Here is an 18,043-nt window from a genome sequence, read left to right as displayed (position 1 = left end):
TATTATTTTAAAAGAAAAATGTTAAGATCATTAGCATTCGTCTGATAGATTCCAGGTGACTAAACTGAAAGCTTATCAAAGGTAAAGAAATATTGCAAGTTATTTGGTAATAAAAGGGGTAGCCCATCTATGTTATAAGAAGTGTGAGTCTCCTTGGCTTTTCCAATGTGGGACTCTCAACATCTCAACATGCCCCTTCAAGATGATGCCTCTTTTGGGTTCACCTATCTTGGACCGAATATCCATCTGGGCTTAATGGGTTCTAATACCATGTTTGATAGTATGAGATTCCATCTCAAAATCAATTGGCAATTAAAGGAGTAACTCATCTATCTCATAAGGAGTGTGAGTCTCCTTGGTTTTTTCAATGTGTTGCAATGTGAGACTCTCAATATCCCAACAGTATGAATTGAGAAGCCTTTACCTTTCAATAACTCGGATTTTGTTCTCCTTCCCTCCACGACTTTGTATGTTTAATCATAGATCTCTTTTCATTAATTAACATGATGGTACGGCAAATTAATTCATTAACAGCAATATCAACAAAACTAGCCATCTCACATGTAAAATACAATATTAACCTTGATCAAACTATATTTATTGACGTTCTAGGCTGCTGAAGAAAAAGACATACACTATCTTGAAGTGGGTCAGCAATCATAAAAATAAAAAAAATGCATAGATAGGTTTAGACAAATAAATAAGGGAACGAGATCCATACTGGAAGTTTCAAAATCTTGCATAATTGTGATATTTCAGGCTTTAAAAGACGATGGAGACTCTTTCGCAGATCAGTCAGCTTTCTTATTTCGTCAAATCCAACTGACTTATATTTAAGAATTTTCAATATATCATTCGCTATCAAAGATGAGGTGGATAGATGATTCTCAATGTATGAATCATCCTCACATGCAGCCAAACTAGTTGAATTCTGACATGTATGTTTCGGAGCTTCAGAAGTACCTGCACACAGAAAGAAGTTTAAGAATACCGACTGACGAGAGTAAAGTAAGACAAGAAAAACAGTAAAGCTGCAAGTAACGTCTAGAAAGTGTAAGATTTCAAATACTCGTACCTTCCTTTTCCTTCTGCGTAAAGTTTTCCTCTTGAGCAACTTTAACATTGTTATTTGATACCTTTTTCCGTTTCCTCACGAATTCCTCAATCTCACATTCAGATTTATTTAAGGAATCATCAGACTGTTGAACCCTTTTTCGGTTCCTTAGAGATCTATCCGAAGAATATTTCCATTTTGGGCACTTTCCATATAGCAGATGACTCCAAAATATGAAGGGTTGCATTTCTTCAGTTGATACCTTTTTTATTTGACCAAGAAGTGGAGAGCGTGCAGAATACACTCCTTCAATCTGTTGAACTTCTAATATGACATGGGAATCATACTTGTCTGTGCTTCTACCATTTTGTGAAATCAGTAATATTAAATCATTTACCACCTCTTCCAAAAGTGTTGTATCTGACAAGGCATCTTCAATTTTTTCTTTTCCATGAAACTTCTCTAAATCGGCGAGTAAATCAGATGCTCCCCACATAAGCAGCATATTAGCACAACTCCAGCTGATGTTCTGTAAATTGCCGTCCAAAGTTTTATTTTCCAAGGACAGCATAAGAACCTTTTCCTCGACGGTACAAGATGTATATAAACGGAAAATTTTTATTTGGTCCAAATGAGAATCTAGTGTAATTCTTTGAAGGGCTCTTAAATCATTCATTGGGGTCCAGTCACTATCATAAATGACAATGCTATCAATTGAAGAAAGTTTAATACTGGGGAGGCATGCTCGAACTTCTAGCAGAAACAAAAATCTTCCACTCTCTAGGTTGTTAAATTTGTTCAGAGCAGCTTGCTTCTTGGAATAAATAAGACCCCCATCAATGCGCTCATAAGAATCAGGCCCAAACCTCTGACGTAAAAAGTCATCCAAAATATCACCAATGGTGTCTCTTCCAGAACCACTAATTGACTGCAATTGCAAAGTAAAAATTCCTCACCAAAATATAAATACATTTCACTGCTTCACATATCCACAGATAAAAACAGTGGGAGGGAGAGATGGAAAATTTAAAACAAAATGTCGATAAGCAACTTAGACTAAAAAATATAACAATTTCATTACATACAATAAAACTCTATCCATTTCAAGGTACACTAAAATGCTAGAAAACATGATGTACCAATTATAAAGCACAGGCAGGTGTAAATGACCAAGTGTCAATGTTGAACACCGACACGTTACTTTGCAACATGTGGAGGTCAGGTAAAGATATGAAAATGGGAAAAAAATAAGAAAAAGAAAAAAAAATTCATTACTGTTGTTTCAGCAATATCCATCCAACATCAGCAACAAGACTTCCATGCTGTTTTGCACGCACTAAACATCAACCACCGGCACTGGCATGCATGATGCAACAACTGTATTTTCTGTTTTACATCCTCTCAAAATTTTTGGCTCATTTCTTCTCAGTTTTCCATATATTGCCTCATATGTTTTGAATTGATCGAATAGCTGTCCGCATGAACATCTTTTTGATGTTTAAGGTAGAAATTTATATTAAAATTTAAATAACAGGCTAAATTATACAAAACACTAGTGGCTTTGGTTTCCATTCAAAACTAAGGACAAGGGTATTTTTGAACTGTTCTTCAAAGTTCAAGGGTTTTCTTTTTTTTTTTTTTCAAATGGAAACAAAGAAACTGTTTTATTTTCATTAATTCAATGAAAAGCTATGTTTCTGTTTCAGAGAGAGAGAGAGAAGGCATAGAAACGTAATTGAGGGAGAGAGTTATTTATTTTGTGGGAGTGAGGGACGTTAGAGGGACGTTAGAGGGATGTTGGGATGTGGGGTCCAGAGTGAACTGGAGAGCATCCTTTAGGTAGGGAGGTATTATAATATTGAGGGGAAGGCATTTCATTTTCAGCTTTTGATTTAGTAAAAGCTTCTCATAGAGAGAAGGGAGGTTGTATTGCCTTAGGGCAAGATTTCCCTTCAATAATATCTTCAAGTAAGGAGTTAACTTACAAAAATTCGTTAGATATCCAACCAATCAAGACCTTTCTCCATAGGATTTAGAAATATTGACATTCTTCCAATTCAAAAAAGAGGGGGAATTGTTCAAAGATCACAAAAGATATAAGTAGTTAGAATCTTTTGGTATGGAATCTGAAAACAGAAATTTGTCAACTCAAAAAAGAGGGGGAACTGTTGAACAATCAGCAAAAGATATAAGCAGTTAGTAGGAGAGGTTAGGATCTTTTTAGTATGGGATCTAAAAACAGAAATTTGAAAACAGGAGATTTAATGAAAATAGAGTTATATTTCATGTGTTTGGTAGCATATTCAGAAAATAGATTAGAATTTAAACAATTGTTTTTTTTTTTTTTTTTGAAACAGAAACAAGCTTCTTTATTGATGTAAAACACAAAGTACAAGATAATTATACAGCGAGAAAAATAGAGAAGCCAAACAAAGGGGAAACCAAGGAAAATTCAAAGACCAAAAGAAAATCCAAATACAGCAAATACAACAGAGCAAACCAGCCAAAAAGTAAGAAATAAAAACTGAAGGAGAAACAATACAAAAATGAACCAAAAGAATAAAAACTGGTTTTCCAAAACCAGCAGACCAGCAGAACTTGGGAATGTGGAAGATGCAGGATTAATCATAAAACTTGGATGAAGACAGCCCAGTTTAAACAGTAGAACTTGAAAGGAGTAATCTTTAGAATCCCCCAGAAAATCCTACAGATTCCACAAAGAACCAGCCAATGACCCTAGAGCTCCGAAGAGTTTTATAAAAGCATTAACAAATCTTTCCATTTAAGATTCCTTAAAAGGTGGCAGTAACAAAATTGCAGTGACGGAAATACTTCCAAAATTGCTCAGCCCAGAATAATACCACAATCTTTGACTATGGACACCAAGTCCTTCGAAAAATCTGAGGAATTTAGCGGGGTGGAAAGGGCATTGACTAGCGGGGCACAATCAGCTTCAAAAGGAGCGTTTAAATCCATCCCTTGAATCTCCGCAACAGCCTTTCGATCAGAAGGACACCTCAAACCCATTGACTCTTCACTGCTAACACTGAAGGGTGAGTCTTATCTCCAAATCTGCCCGCTTCTAGGTGGAAACAACAGAATGACAAGGGGAGCCTCGTAATAACGTTACCTTTGTGTTAGGGTCTGTGAAACTCGAGAAATTGAAAAATTTTGGAGCAGGGGAATCATTTACTGACTTGTTGAGAGAAACAGAGGTCTGGGCTTTGGAACTATGCACCTCCAAGAGGTTCGGGTTATCTTCAGAAGGGGAGGGCTTGAGTTTAAGTTTCTAGTGGGGATAAAAAAAAGGGCTTTGAGAGAACAAGCCCCAATTGATTCAGAATTTAGGAGAGCAGTCCAAGTGTTACTAAAAGACGATTGCTTTCGGATGAAATGTTTCAAACAAAATTTCAGGGAGTTGGCTTTTTTCTTTTCCTTTACTCTGACTGAATCTGTTTAAAATATGCTAGTTTCTGGAGAATTTTGAACTGCTGCATCCGACTGAGGTTCTTTGAGAGGGAGATCGTTGGGCTTCTGTAGAGAATCAATGGTTTGGCAGCATTAATTTCAGAATTAAACTCCCAGTTACCCATGATATTAATTAAAGGTGCCTTTCTGTTTTCCTTTTTCTCTTTCTGACCATTCAAATATCTGTTTTTTAAAAGGGAAATCTGACTTGGCGAGGCCCACAAAACCAAACAGACAGCTGTTCTTAACTGGATTTACAGAACCCACTAAAGATGACTTTTCGAATTCCGGTGCAATTAAGGCAGTTTCGGCCGGATTTCTTGCTTCTTTCGTCTTCTTCGGCACCGATGAAGGTTCCTAAAGGTGTTCCATAATTGCAAATTGATTTCTTGCTGTGTGACGATGTCGAAAGTTGATTTCGGGACATTTAAAACCAGAGGGAAAAAAGAGAGGTCCGAACCTTCATCTTGTAAGGTCTCCCTAATTCTTAACAAGTCAATGGAATTTTAAAATCACCAAACATAATAGTACCTCCCGTAGGAAAGGGAGGATTCAAGCATTCGAAATCACCAAAGTTTAGAAAAATATTTCCCTTTTAGGATCAGTAATCTCAATCGTGGAAGGTACAAATCCACAAAGATTTTGCTTAACTTGAATCCTAGCTTCCCTGCAGTTGGTAAGGTTTAAAGTGTCCATGTCAATGCTTTCAAGTCCCCCAAAATGATTCCCGATAACCTTGAAGGTTCTCCTGCTCCAGTAATTCAAAGGGAGGTTATTTATTTTGAGTCATCCTCCATAACCTTTCATGGTGAGTGGCCGACTGTGTTTGTGTTTATTCCATTTTTCGAATTTTAGGTGAAAAGAGCCCATCGCTTGCCATTTCCCTTCATTACTAATGAAATCCTTTATCGAGCCTTGGTCAAGACTTATGAGAGCATTCTCATCAAACGAAGGGTTAATAACTATCTTTGCTAGGAAGAAGTTTTCTAACATTTTTCAAATTTTCCTCCCATCGCCGAAGGCAAAAGAGCTTAGTAACGATCCAGAGGTTTTCAAAATTGGTAGGGATAACTTCAAAATTCCTAATTACCCATTGCTTCTGCTTTTCAGTATTCAAATCTGAGAAAGGACAAGGGGGAGTCTCTGCTACTTTTGTATGCTAATCCTTTGAAGCTTTCTTTGTGACAGACGCAAGACACTTTTTTTATTTGAATTGATCTGCATAACTCAGGTGGCTTTCCATAATAGTGGGAATATACTTCAGGCGATTTTCTACAAAACCATTTGACATATTCCTCCCAAGAACAGAAATAGTCCAGCATATTTAGAAAGGATCTCCATCCCTGTTTGCTTTCCCCTAAGCACACTATATTAGAATGCCCTCCTAATGAAGGCCAAAAATGACAGCTTAAAACCCATCAAGCCTTTGTTTCAAATTTTGAATCTTTCAATCTACCTCTATCCACCTCACCTAGCTTTTGAAAGAATTTGTCCTCTGGCCTTCTTAACAATTGTGAGACCACCTTCAACAGTCATTCTAGATGAAATCCGGAGACTGACCAGGTTCTACAAGCTTCCACATTTCAACATGAATCTGATTTCCCTCTTTCCAAGTACAGTAATGAGACCCGAGGACTTTGTAGCTGACTACCTCCATATTTGGATGAAAACGCCGGCAGCCGGAAGGAAAGAGGATAGAGGGAGGAGGGAGGATGGAGAGGAGGGAGGAGAGAGAAGAAAGAGAACTTACCTTTGAAGGAACTTGAAGCATGAAGAGATGAGTGAGTTTCAAAATCTTAGGGGGCTTTTGTCACATAGGAAACAATTGAGATCGTGGTCTTTGGATCCCGTGGAAAATTTTGGTTAAACATCTTCAAACCTGTTCTCCTTAGGATGAAAAGCTGGAAAAAGCAATTTGAAAGTCTAAAAGTCCACGTCCAATCAATATTTTGATTTGGATAATGAAGGAGCTCTAAACAATTCAGAGGTGCTACAAAGGAAGCATTCTAACCGATTTGTCTCCATCAATCTGCCCTTTATGTATGGCTGCAAATGAGTTTCACATCCCATTCTCTGATTGCTCGTACTCAACCTTATGCTGCATCTAATTGTATTTGGATTAATGCAATAAAAGCATTGGTGTCAAAATTGTAGCTGGAAAGGAATCAAATAATTTTTCAAAACAAAGCTTCTTAGTGGATGGATCCGCTTTGACTCAGCAAAAATTTTAGCTTCCCGTGGTGCTCCCTTTCCAAGGACTTCGAGAATTATTCCATGCATGATATAAGCCTAAATGGGCCGTCGTTCATTCACATGGACGTCTAGTTTTTCTCTTTGTATTTCTTTGTATTTCATTAAGGATGTTAACCTCTTCTATGGACATTATATATTTGTTTTTGTTTTTCCTAGCTCGTATGGACATGATGAGGGTGCTAAAAGGGTGCCAACCTAGTTTAAATGCTCAAGTGCACATCTTGATCCCTGAGCTATTTGTTCAATGTATAATCCTTTATACTATGAGTGTTTGGCTCATTATTAATTTATTAATAATAGAGATTGTTTACTTTTCAATAAATACCAAAAGAAAAAACTAAAGCATGGGGTAGCGGAACCAAATTTCTGACCTTGAGGTTAATAGTATGTGATTTGAAGAGCCATGCTTAAGGAGAAATATTAAGAATTTCAGTTTTGAAAGGAACAAAACAAAGGAAGCCAAAAGAGGATATTTTAACGAAGAAAGAAAATATTTGTTGTGCCTTCTTTTACAGCTGGAAAGTCAAAGTCACTTTCCTCCAATCTTTTGAACGAGAAGTTAAACTCTCAGCTTAATTTGGCCGATATTTGTTTAAAGAAAAATAATTTACTTCCCTAGTCAAGGGCAGGTCCTCAGCAAAATCATCTCAACCCTTCATCTTCACTTTCGCCCTCCTTTTCTTCCCTCTTCTTTTCTTCTCTTTATTCCTCAACAAAGCCAGGCTTCAGGGCAAATTTGAAATTTGAAAAGAAAGAAATGTTTAAAGTTCTTCCCACTTTCCAAAGTATTTCATCAGGAAGGAAAAAAAAAATTGACAAAACAATCCTTAAAAACCCTGATAATTGAAGATCAAGTAACTGATTTGATAGAGGAAAAATGTACCCTTTCTCAATCATTAGTCCACTCCAAGGCTGTTTTTCGAGGCTAATCCAGATTTATTGTAAGTTGGTTGCACCCAATCAAGCCCCAACTTGTTGAGGTCAGTTTCTCACCACCCTCACCCTACAAGTAATAAAAACCCTCTCAATCACTCCAGCAAGAAGGGTGAGTCTTCTTTCGACTCTCCTTTCAGTGTTAGTAGTGAGGAAGTGGAGCAATTGGATAGGTCAACTAAGCTTGAGAGATAGAAAAATTTCAAGCCTCTCGAAATAGATTTAAATGCCCTATTTCAATGCGAGGAAGAGCCAAAATCTACAAATTTGCCTTCTAGAACTTGCTCTTGTCCCCGGTCTTGCAAAATCCTAGATCACTTAAAAGTCAATAGTTGCTGCTTGTGGACTTGTTCTATTATGATTCTTCAGCCGTTCAATGTATTCCTTCGGATTTTGGTCCAACTTCACTCTTTCCTAGATTTCTCTTCATGTGGGTGGCATGTAAAACCTCTATGTTGATGCTGATATTTTGAAAGACATTTTTTAGCCTCCTCTGGATTTTGGATTAATATGGCATGATAGGCTACGAGGCAACCGTTTGCATCTTCTTGCAAGTCTTTAGATTCGAATGGGTTCCTTATGAGAAAGATTTTCGTTATGCTTTGTATTTAGATTTCTTCGGTTGTGGTTCTATTTAGCTTGAACTTTTCTGTTGGAATTCGCTTTTTAGCTTGTCATCTCCTCTGTTTGCCTAAGTTTAGCTTTTGTTGTAGTCATTTGACTAAATGCTTCTCTATTCTCTTGCACTTAGTATAACACTCTTGTATTTTGAGCTTAAGTCTCATTTATTAATAATAAATAAAGAGGCTTGTCTCCGTTTAAAAAAACAAAGTACAAGCAAAATGTATTCTATAATTTATAATACGTTAATAGTCGATATTTTAGTTTTAAAAAAATGAGTTTAAAATATCATATGTTTGATAAGGTTTCAGGAATAGAAGTGTACACTCAAAAGACATAAGAAGGAAGAATGTAAGTGAGATAAAACGTGTTGATGAGCCCTTAGGAACACTTGTTAGTTATGGGCTGTTTGTTATAGTCTGTCATGCTATTTACTTTCTTTAAATATCAGTAATTTGGGGAGAGAAGGCATCTAAGAATTATCATCTTGTAATTGAAATTCTCCTAGAGAATTGGAGAGATTGAGAAGCTCTCAAAGCCTTTCCCAGTGTTGATAAATAAATCGAGAGGCCCAAGCCCGTAAATGTTTTTATTTCTATTTAGTATTAACTCTAAATTTGAAATTTAAAATCTAAAACCTTTATGCAACAAAAACATGAAATTCTAAAAACTCTCGAAGCCTCATAACATGGTGCTTCTTCATTGTTGAAGTGGTGTTTGGAGTGTCGTTCAAAGAGCTATTTTGTTCCATTTTAGGTTGTTTTTGTTTGTACTTGCTTTATTTTTTCGGTCAAAGCCATAATCAATGGCCTTTATTTGGTTTTTTTTTTTTTTTTTTTTTTTTTTTTTTTTTTTTTTTTTTTTTTTTTTTTTTTTTTTTTTGCTTTCTACGTCTCATTGTAATTTGTTAGCTTGTTTTCATTTCAGGAAAAAAAAAAAGAAAAAGGTAGGTGCAGTGCCAAGATCACAAGCTTTTTTAAACATTAGTATTAAGACTTCTCATCCCTCAATGAAAACAACCTATTTCAAAATCTATCAACCTTAAAAAAAAAAAAAAATTACCAATTCGTCCACAGGACATACCTGGAAAAGAATGAGGACCCTTGAGCCCTTTTTTTTCATCTCCTTTAGCATTGCATCAAGAAGTTCTAACTTACCACTTGCTTTTATTCCAATACCCAAATACTCCACTTCTGGATGCCCCTTCGTGATCACATGTCCCATTGAAGAATCCACAATATAGGGATGATTACAACACTGTAAAAAATAAAAAACATTAAGCCATTTCTCCCTTCTCCTCAAAAATATCAATGGGAATAAACAAATTCTAGGCAGGTTTAACAATTGAGTCCTTGGAACTTTAAAATTCATAACAATTTAGTCACTATCTTGGTAAATATAAAAATTAGACTTCAACTTCAACTTTTTTTAATACAATAGGAGTAGGGGATTTGAATGACAGAACCTTTTGATTGCAAACACTTTAGCAAGTTAAATTTGAACTTATCATACATAACAACTTATTCGTTATAGTTTATAAACAAATTTTTGTGTAGAATCAACAACTAACAACTTTCATTAATCCCTAATTACTGATAATATGCTGTGTGTAAGAAAATTCACAGGGAGAAAATTCTTCAACAGTTCTATTTGAAAGGATTAGAACTTGAGAAAATGAAAAGAGACTAGTACTCATTTTTTCCTGGTAAATATTGAATTTCACTTTATAGCCCTTTAACAAAGTTTCAACCAAGGAGTGCAGTGTTACAATATTGATATAATATTAAATTTTTGTTAACCCATCAACTTAAGCTTTTGAGTTGATGGGTGATTTAACATCATTCCGTATCTAGAGTGTCATGAACAATTCTTTGATCTCTTCATTCAAATTCAGTTCGAAAAGTTTATTTTTCATTTTTTATCCATGAGTCTCTCAGGCAGCTCTAACTATTTTTCCAGAATAACTGCCAAACTATACTATATTTAGTTTCCAAACAAACTCTAGGATATTATGGTTAGATTGTATAGAATAATTGCCTATTTTCTTTGTTATTGAATAAATCATAATGTATTACATAGGAAATATAAATAATAATAGAAAATACTAACATAATTTTCCTTTTAACACCCTCCCTCAAACTCAAGGTACTATAATCACAAACTTGAGTTTGCTAAGAAAACGTCTTAATCAAATCAGTATAGATCTAGGATAAAATCAGAAACTCATGAAGAATAAAAACACAAAGAACTTCTAGGCTAAAGACAGACCCACGAAGAACAAAACAAAGAACTTCTGGGAATAGAAACATAGATCATCGTATAGAGATCTATAACAGAACCTATGAAGAACAAAATAAGAACTTTTGGGCAAGAACAAAGATCCTCATAAATCTATAACAAAATCCAAGAACTACTGATTTGAAAACATAACAGAAACCCATATTTTTTTTTCCTTTCAGAACCAGACGAAAACGGTTAAAACCAAAATTGAACTAGACTAAGATTAAATGAATTGAACCAAAATATTAAGAACAATATTTTGTGAGGAACACTGAAACGGATCTGGCTAGAACATAACGAAATCAAAGTGAATCTTCATGAACACCCAAAATCAGGCAAAACAGATTTGGGAAGACGTCAGAAACTGAGCGGAACTGATCGTCGGACATGGGTCTTGCGACGGCAGATGTCGTCAGAGATATACGACAGAGTTGACGTCAAACGCAATGGCAGATTTGCAGAAGGCAGACGACGAGGGAGATTAAAAGCTTCTTTGGCATGGTGTCAAGTGAGATGTGTGGTGGCAAGGTTCACACTTGGGTCACTTGAGTCTGCCCCCGTCTATGGCTATGTCTAGTCATTGACGGAGGCAGAGGTCGAACAAGCCTAGTGACGACAATGTCAAGATAAAACCTAGAGCTCTGATACCATGTTAGATTGTATAGAATAATTGTATATTTTCTTTGTCATTGAATAAATCATAATGTTTTACATAGAAAATATATAGACCTCAAAAAAACCACCGAAGGAAAATTCATAAATGAAAAAAATACCAAAAAGGAAAATAATAATGGAAAATACTAACATAATTTTCCTTTTAACAATTTTATATTAGGTACATAAGCCTAACATGAATTAAAATCATTCTCCCTTAGCCTTCCGTTATTTTAGTTAACCCTCAAGCAAATCTTTTTCTTCTCTTTAAGTTTGGGGTTCAATTACTGATGTAATAGGATTTGGGTGAAATATAATTCAAAATTAATATTAATTAATCCTAGATTAGTTACATTCTTTTTTAAAAAAAAAATGATACAAGCCGCTTTATTAAATGAGGCTAATGCACAAAGTACAAGAGCATCATACTAAGAGCAAAATAAGAAAAAGATAAAAACATCCAAACAAACTACCCAAAGGTGATCTCGGCCAATACACGGGAAAACGACCAAAACAAACAATCGGAAAGAACAAGCTAAAAAAGCGAAATCCAACAGAAAAAAAGATGGAACTAAACATAACCCAAACGAAGAGATTTTATACAAAGCATAACAAAATAACTCTCTCAAAGGGAAAACATTCGGATCTAGAGAGTAGCAAGAAGATGCAACCGACAATCTCAAAGCTAATCATGCCAAAGTAGTCCAAAACCCAAAAGAGGCTCGAAAAAAATCCTTCAAAATATCAGCATCAGCCAAGTGGCTTTACTTGCCCCCCTCAGGAATAGAAAGAGACTAAAGATGGACCAAAATCTGGAAGAAGACAGCCTAAATTTTCTCATAGTTTACCTTCTACTTCTTCTCCGAACTCTAATATTCCACAAGGTATTTCTGAAAGCAACAAAAAAGAAAGAAAGAAGCACCTCCGTCAAAAGGAACCCCAGTTTTTTAAGAAAATTTACAGAGAAGGCCGTGTACTTCCTTTTGCAACACCTCAACACCCCATGGTGAATCTTCAAAGACAGATTGATGTTACACACATGTAGAAGAATTAAAAAATATTCACCAAAATAGTTCTCCAGTAAGCCACTCTAATAGATTCCAGAAATTTTTTCAACCATAACACGTTTCACGATGAACAAGATAATCTCATAGAGTAGGCTTGAGAACTATTAGAAGAGCAGTCATGGTTTCTGACAATGAAGTCTTCCAAAGATGAATTGCACGAAACATTAATATTCTCTCCTACTGAACTAAATATATCTTGGCAGTTACCAAGAAAAGCCAGCCATACTTTACCATAGGAACCACGAGCAAACCTTTTCTTCAACACATACCTCAATATAGATGGTGAATGCTCAAATAGTTGATAATCTGGACCAAGATCATGCGGAAGAATTGATTCAAGCAAACCAATAAACTAGCGAAGCCTTCACGATTAAAACATTGAACTTTAGCTCCAATCTTCTTTTTAAAATAAAAAACATAGAAAAGCCATACCACCCCAAGATCGTCTCGAGCAAAGCTAATCCACCCCGAGATCAACCCAAGCAGAGCCAGTCCACACCGAGATCTTCCCAAGATACATCAAAACTACCCAAAAACTTCCAAATTCTCTTTCTTCTTTCTCTTACTATATTGAAATAATATTGGAGGTCTAACATGGGAGGGCTTAACTGCTAATTTAAGCAAAAATAATTCCACAATCATTGACTATTGACAACAAATCCTTTGGTAGATCCAAGGGAACTTTATTTGGAGGGGAGCCTTCATCATAAACAGAGCATTAAGATCCACCCCTTCAATTTCCGAGTCTAATTTAAGGTCAAACACGCTGAGAGCACCGGCTGATTTTTCACTACTAACACTAAATGGAGAGAAAATAGCAAGCTGGTCCTTGAAAGAATTATCAGCTTTGCAAGGAGAGCCTCACAAAATAAAAGCCTCTGTGTTAGACATGGTGGATTTGGAAAAATTGAAAAGTTTAGATGTAGAATTTGTATTTACTTACCAAATGAAGCTTTCAGGGGCCTGAACTTTAGAGCTATATACTTCCAGAAAATACGGGTTCTTTATTAGAAATGGAGTGCTTGATAGGATGGATTCGAAGAGAGTCCAAAGGGCGAACTTGAAGGTCACAAAACCCCATTTAATCTAATTTTGGTGGGGCAGTCCAAACATTGTCGAAGGAGGTTTGCTTGCGGATGCAACGTTTGAGAATTTTTGGAGCATGAGAGGATTTACTTCCTTTGGCACACTTGAAATGATAGGAAATTTCATAATCCCGAGAAAGATGGACCTTGCACAAACAGAATGTGAATTTTCCTTTTCTGAGGCAATCTGAGATGTTTTTTGCATTACAAGTGCTGAGTTGTCGACAGAAAATTTTGGACAAAATTCGTAATTACTCGTAATGGAAATAAAGTGGGCCTTTTTTCTTTAATCCTCTCACTTAGTGACTCATTTAATGACTCTTTGGCTACCAGAATTTTAAAAGCTGGATCAATAGAAGTGGACCGTACTGTCTTTTTGCAACAACTATTAGACTTGGGTTCGGCAAAATTAAAATTAGAATCCTGTTCAGTTGCCCGTGCAATTAATTCACCTTCAACCTGAATGCCGGCCACTAACTTCTTCTCCATCGGTGGGATAGCCGGAAACTTCTTCAGAATTTAAAATGGATTTCCACCTCTAGGAAGAACTGCAAACACTGATTTCGGGACCTTCGATACTGATGGAGAGGAGGAAGGATCAATATCTTTATCAAGCAAAACATCTCTAACTCAAACAATCAATAGAGCTTTCAAAATCATCCCATAAGGTAGGAACTTCAGAGGGACCAATAGTATTTAGAAATCCAAAATCTCCAAAATGAAGGTAGATATTTCCCCTCTTTAGGTCAGAAATTTCAATCGTGGATGCCACAAAACCACATAAGTACTTCTTAACTTGAATATGAGCTTCACTAATGTTTGGTTAAGTTCGGAGTTTCGGAAGCTATATCTGTGAGACCTCCAAAGTGATCCCTATTAACCTCAAAAGTACTTCTACACCAGTAATCCAAAGGGAGGTTATTAATCTCAAGCCAACCGCCATAGCCTTTTTGAACAAGTGGCCGACTGTGTTTGAGATTATCCCATCTTTCGAATTTGAGGTGAAAATTCCCCCAACCTGCCGTTTACCTTCCTCGTGGATGAAGTCTAATATTGATCCTTGGTTAAAATGAGGGCATTCTCATCATAAAAAGGATTTAGAACAATTTTCATTTGGAAAAGAACTTCAAACCTCTTACGGATCAGTCTCCGGTCGTCTAAGACAAATAATTTTGATATAGTCCATAGATTTTCAAAATTGACCTTTTGTTTTGGAAGGGGAGAATGGTTGAGCACTTGAAAGTTTCCTGTTTTGATTAGGAATTTGACCGATTTCCTTGGTTTCGGACCTTGGAGCAGGGGAGTTAAAAAGACTGGATTTTGTCATTTCAACATTACTTATTTTTCCTCTCAAATTCGGAGAAGGAATCTTGGAGATATTATCAAAATACCATCTAACGTAATCCAATTTTTCGACAAATTTTCCTAGCATCATACAGAACAACTTCCAACTTTGCCGATCTTTTCCTGAGCACACTCTAATATTGAAAAGACCTTATGAATATGGCCAGTGATCGCAACTTTAGATCCATCAAGACTTAGCTTGAAACTTTGAAATTCTCATTCTTCCTCTAACGATGTCCCCAAATTTCCTAAAATGGCTATCCACCGGAATTCTGAGTAAGTCGGCTATTACTGACTGGGTCAATCTAAGTTGGCTATTGGAAAAAAAGATGCTTCTGGCAGCTTCTACATCGTCAATAAAGCAAACATCTTCCTATTTCCAAATGCAATAGTGTGACCGATTGATTTTGCAACTAACAACCTCCATGTTGTGCTTTGAGAATTAATGGAGAGGTCTACTGAGAAACCCGACCGTTGGAGAGGAGGGAGGAGTGGGGAGGGAGGAGAGAGGAGAGAGAACTTACCTTTTTTCTGGATTAGAGCTGTTCTATCTCACTCTCCTAGATTAGTTACATTCTAATCCCTTTTCGTTATCCTATGTAACCTATTAACAGAACCTTCTCCTGTATTTCTAAAACTTTGATCATTTGAATAAAATTACTACTTGGTGATGCATCAATTACTCGAATAAGTTTTCTTCCTTCTTTCAGTTTGGTTCATTTTGTCGATATTTCTTTTTTTTCTTTATTTTATGTATCATAATAATGATTTTTTTCCACTAAAACAAAGAAATTAATAACGCTCCACAAGATACAAAGCTCAAGTGATATATAGCAATTTAATTCTGATGAAACAATAAGTGTTCACAACTTAAAATTTGTGGAAGACGTTAAAATGGATGTTTTTAAAGGTTCATCAAGTGAGAAACAGTGCCAGAGTTCAAGAATTAACCTTCCTAGTTGAAATGAGTAGATCTTGGATGTTGTCAAGAAGATCACTTTTGAATGATGAGCAAAGCAATCCAGAGTTCGAAAGTAGGGCGGCGCAATAAAGCTCAAGTTGCACATTTGATATCCGTGCAGGAACCCAATACTCAACAAATTTAGAAGTGCTAATATATGCAATATGATATGATAATCTCTCCTTAAGTTTGCTGACGTTATCATCACCGTTAGTCTTCAGAGTATCTTTATTTTCAACTTGGTCGTTCATGTCAAGTATAGATAGAAGATTATGGTAATCGTCTTTGATATCCTGCAAGTCAAGAAGTATTAGCGTAAATGATAATTTTTTAGAGTAGAGAGGATAAGAAAGAACATATTGTTCTATACAATATGTGCAAATATATGAAGAGAAGAGGTCTATTACAAAAAGAAAAAAGAGAGAAATAAAAAAGAAACTCACTTTTTGTTGAAATAACGGAAAGAGATAAAGACTATATACAGTGTACAAAGGAAAAATTACAGGTAGGATCAGCAGGTGCATCCAGGTATCTCAACTAGATTGTCACCTCCTAGCACGCTCATCACATCCAAAATAAACCAACATACGGTGAAATACAAAACATTTTAAAGTTCAGGTACCTAGAGCTAGTATACGAAACAAACCAATACAAAACAATTTCAATGAAGTAAAAATAACAAGCTCCGGAGAAAATACTATGAGACTCCGAACAAGCTTCGTAATTCGGCAGTTAACCTCCTCGTTTTTCGAAAAGAAGTGATCCTATGACCCTTTTGATAACTCTGCTATTGCATCTGAGAACCACTTCAACTGGGCATTTGAGACTGCCATAGTTCTTTGAACTTCTGCGTCCTCTACATGAAAGATGTTTTCACCAAACACAATCAAATGAATTTCTAATTTCTATGCCACCTGCACTATTTTTTTCAATCACCTTATAAAGGCCAAAGAACTTTGGTGTTAGCTTCTCATCTGCTTCTTGGCAACCGATAACTGTCGGTATGGCCTAATCTTCAAGTAAACCCAATCACCCACTTGGAAAGTAACTTCCCTTCAATTTTTATCTGCAAACATTTTCATTCAGTTTTGTGAAATTGCTAAGTTTTCTTTAAGAGCATTTATCAGGGCATTTGATCTAGGGTTGCATTTGTAGTCTTATGATTTCCATAGGCTATCAAGGGTAGTGGGGTCTGCCCTGAAGTGCTTGATAAGGAATCATCTCGATCGATCCATGATACGTGGTATAGTACCAGTATTCTGCCTAATGTAGCCACAAAGCCCACTGTTTTGCTTTCTCACTACAAAAGCAATGCAAGTATGTTTCTGGCCCTTTATTTACAATCTCTGTTTGACCGTCCGTTTGAGGGTGGTAAGTTGTGCTTCGACGAAGGCAAGTGCCTTGTGATTTAAATAGTTCTGTCCATAAATGGCTCAAAAAGATCCTATCTCGATCTGTCACAAAGGATCGTGGAAAGAAATGCCCATGCTTGCTAAGCTGATCCACCACTACTAGTATGGAATCAACTTTTTCTGACCATGGAAATCCTTCAATAAAATCCATTGACGTATCGTCCAAAACTCATTCAGGAACTTGAAGTGGTTGTAGTAACCTAGCCAGACTTGAATTTTGAAATGTAATCGGGATCCTCATGCAGTTCGTTCCAAACAGTTAACAGTTTTAAATCTTTCATCACTTCGGCCTTAACCACTTCAATGTCAACTAACCATGGGACACTTAAATTCGCTAAATGCGCAACCTTCGGCAATCATGGAAAGGCATCAGCAACTTGTTTTTCGGTCCCAGTCGGGGTGAATTTTGAAGTCAGCAGTTTGGAAACCCATTTATGATATTCTGGTTGGATCACTCTTTGTTCTACTAAAAACTTGAGTGCACTTTCACTTGTTCAGATGATGAAAGGTTGGCCCAACGAATATGGTCTCCATCTTTGAACAGCCATAAGTTCTCGTTTGTACACAGATTCCAGACGAGCTTGAGGAGAAAGTTTGACTGAAAAAGGCTACGGGTTGTTGGTTCTGCATTAGAATGGCAACCAGCCCAATCCTGATGTTCAGATTCAACTACAAATTGTTAAGTAAAGTCAGGCAAAGGTGTGATCATGGCATTTTTGAGTTTGCCAAATGCCTCTTGTGCCTCCCACGTCCATTGGAAGCCCCCCCACACGAAGGAGTTGAGTCAATGGGGCTGCTAAACTACCATAGTTGGCAACAAAGGGCCAGTAGGAGCCAGTTAATCCGAGGAACCCTCTCAATTCTCGGAGGTTCGTTGGTGTCGGGTATTCTATCATTGCTTTCAATTTCTC

General features: G+C 36.4%; 1 protein-coding gene across 1 annotated transcript in view; it reads right to left on the bottom strand.

Annotated features, from left to right (window-relative positions):
* The window catches only part of LOC103501044 (helicase protein MOM1), a 54,728-nt gene that overhangs the window by 13,543 nt on the left and 23,142 nt on the right, over positions 1-18,043 (bottom strand). Inside the window, exons 12-15 of the mRNA XM_008464540.3 lie at positions 15,711-16,013; positions 9,413-9,586; positions 1,076-1,982; positions 722-963 (exon numbers count right to left, since the gene is read on the bottom strand). Of these exons, the coding sequence (XP_008462762.2) occupies positions 722-963; positions 1,076-1,982; positions 9,413-9,586; positions 15,711-16,013 (1,626 nt within the window). The remainder of the gene's footprint in view (positions 1-721; positions 964-1,075; positions 1,983-9,412; positions 9,587-15,710; positions 16,014-18,043) is intronic.

This window comes from Cucumis melo, chromosome 12 (genome assembly GCF_025177605.1).
Source record: "Cucumis melo cultivar AY chromosome 12, USDA_Cmelo_AY_1.0, whole genome shotgun sequence".
Classification (NCBI taxonomy): Eukaryota; Viridiplantae; Streptophyta; class Magnoliopsida; order Cucurbitales; family Cucurbitaceae; genus Cucumis; species Cucumis melo.
This window is presented reverse-complemented; position numbering and strand designations above follow the sequence as displayed.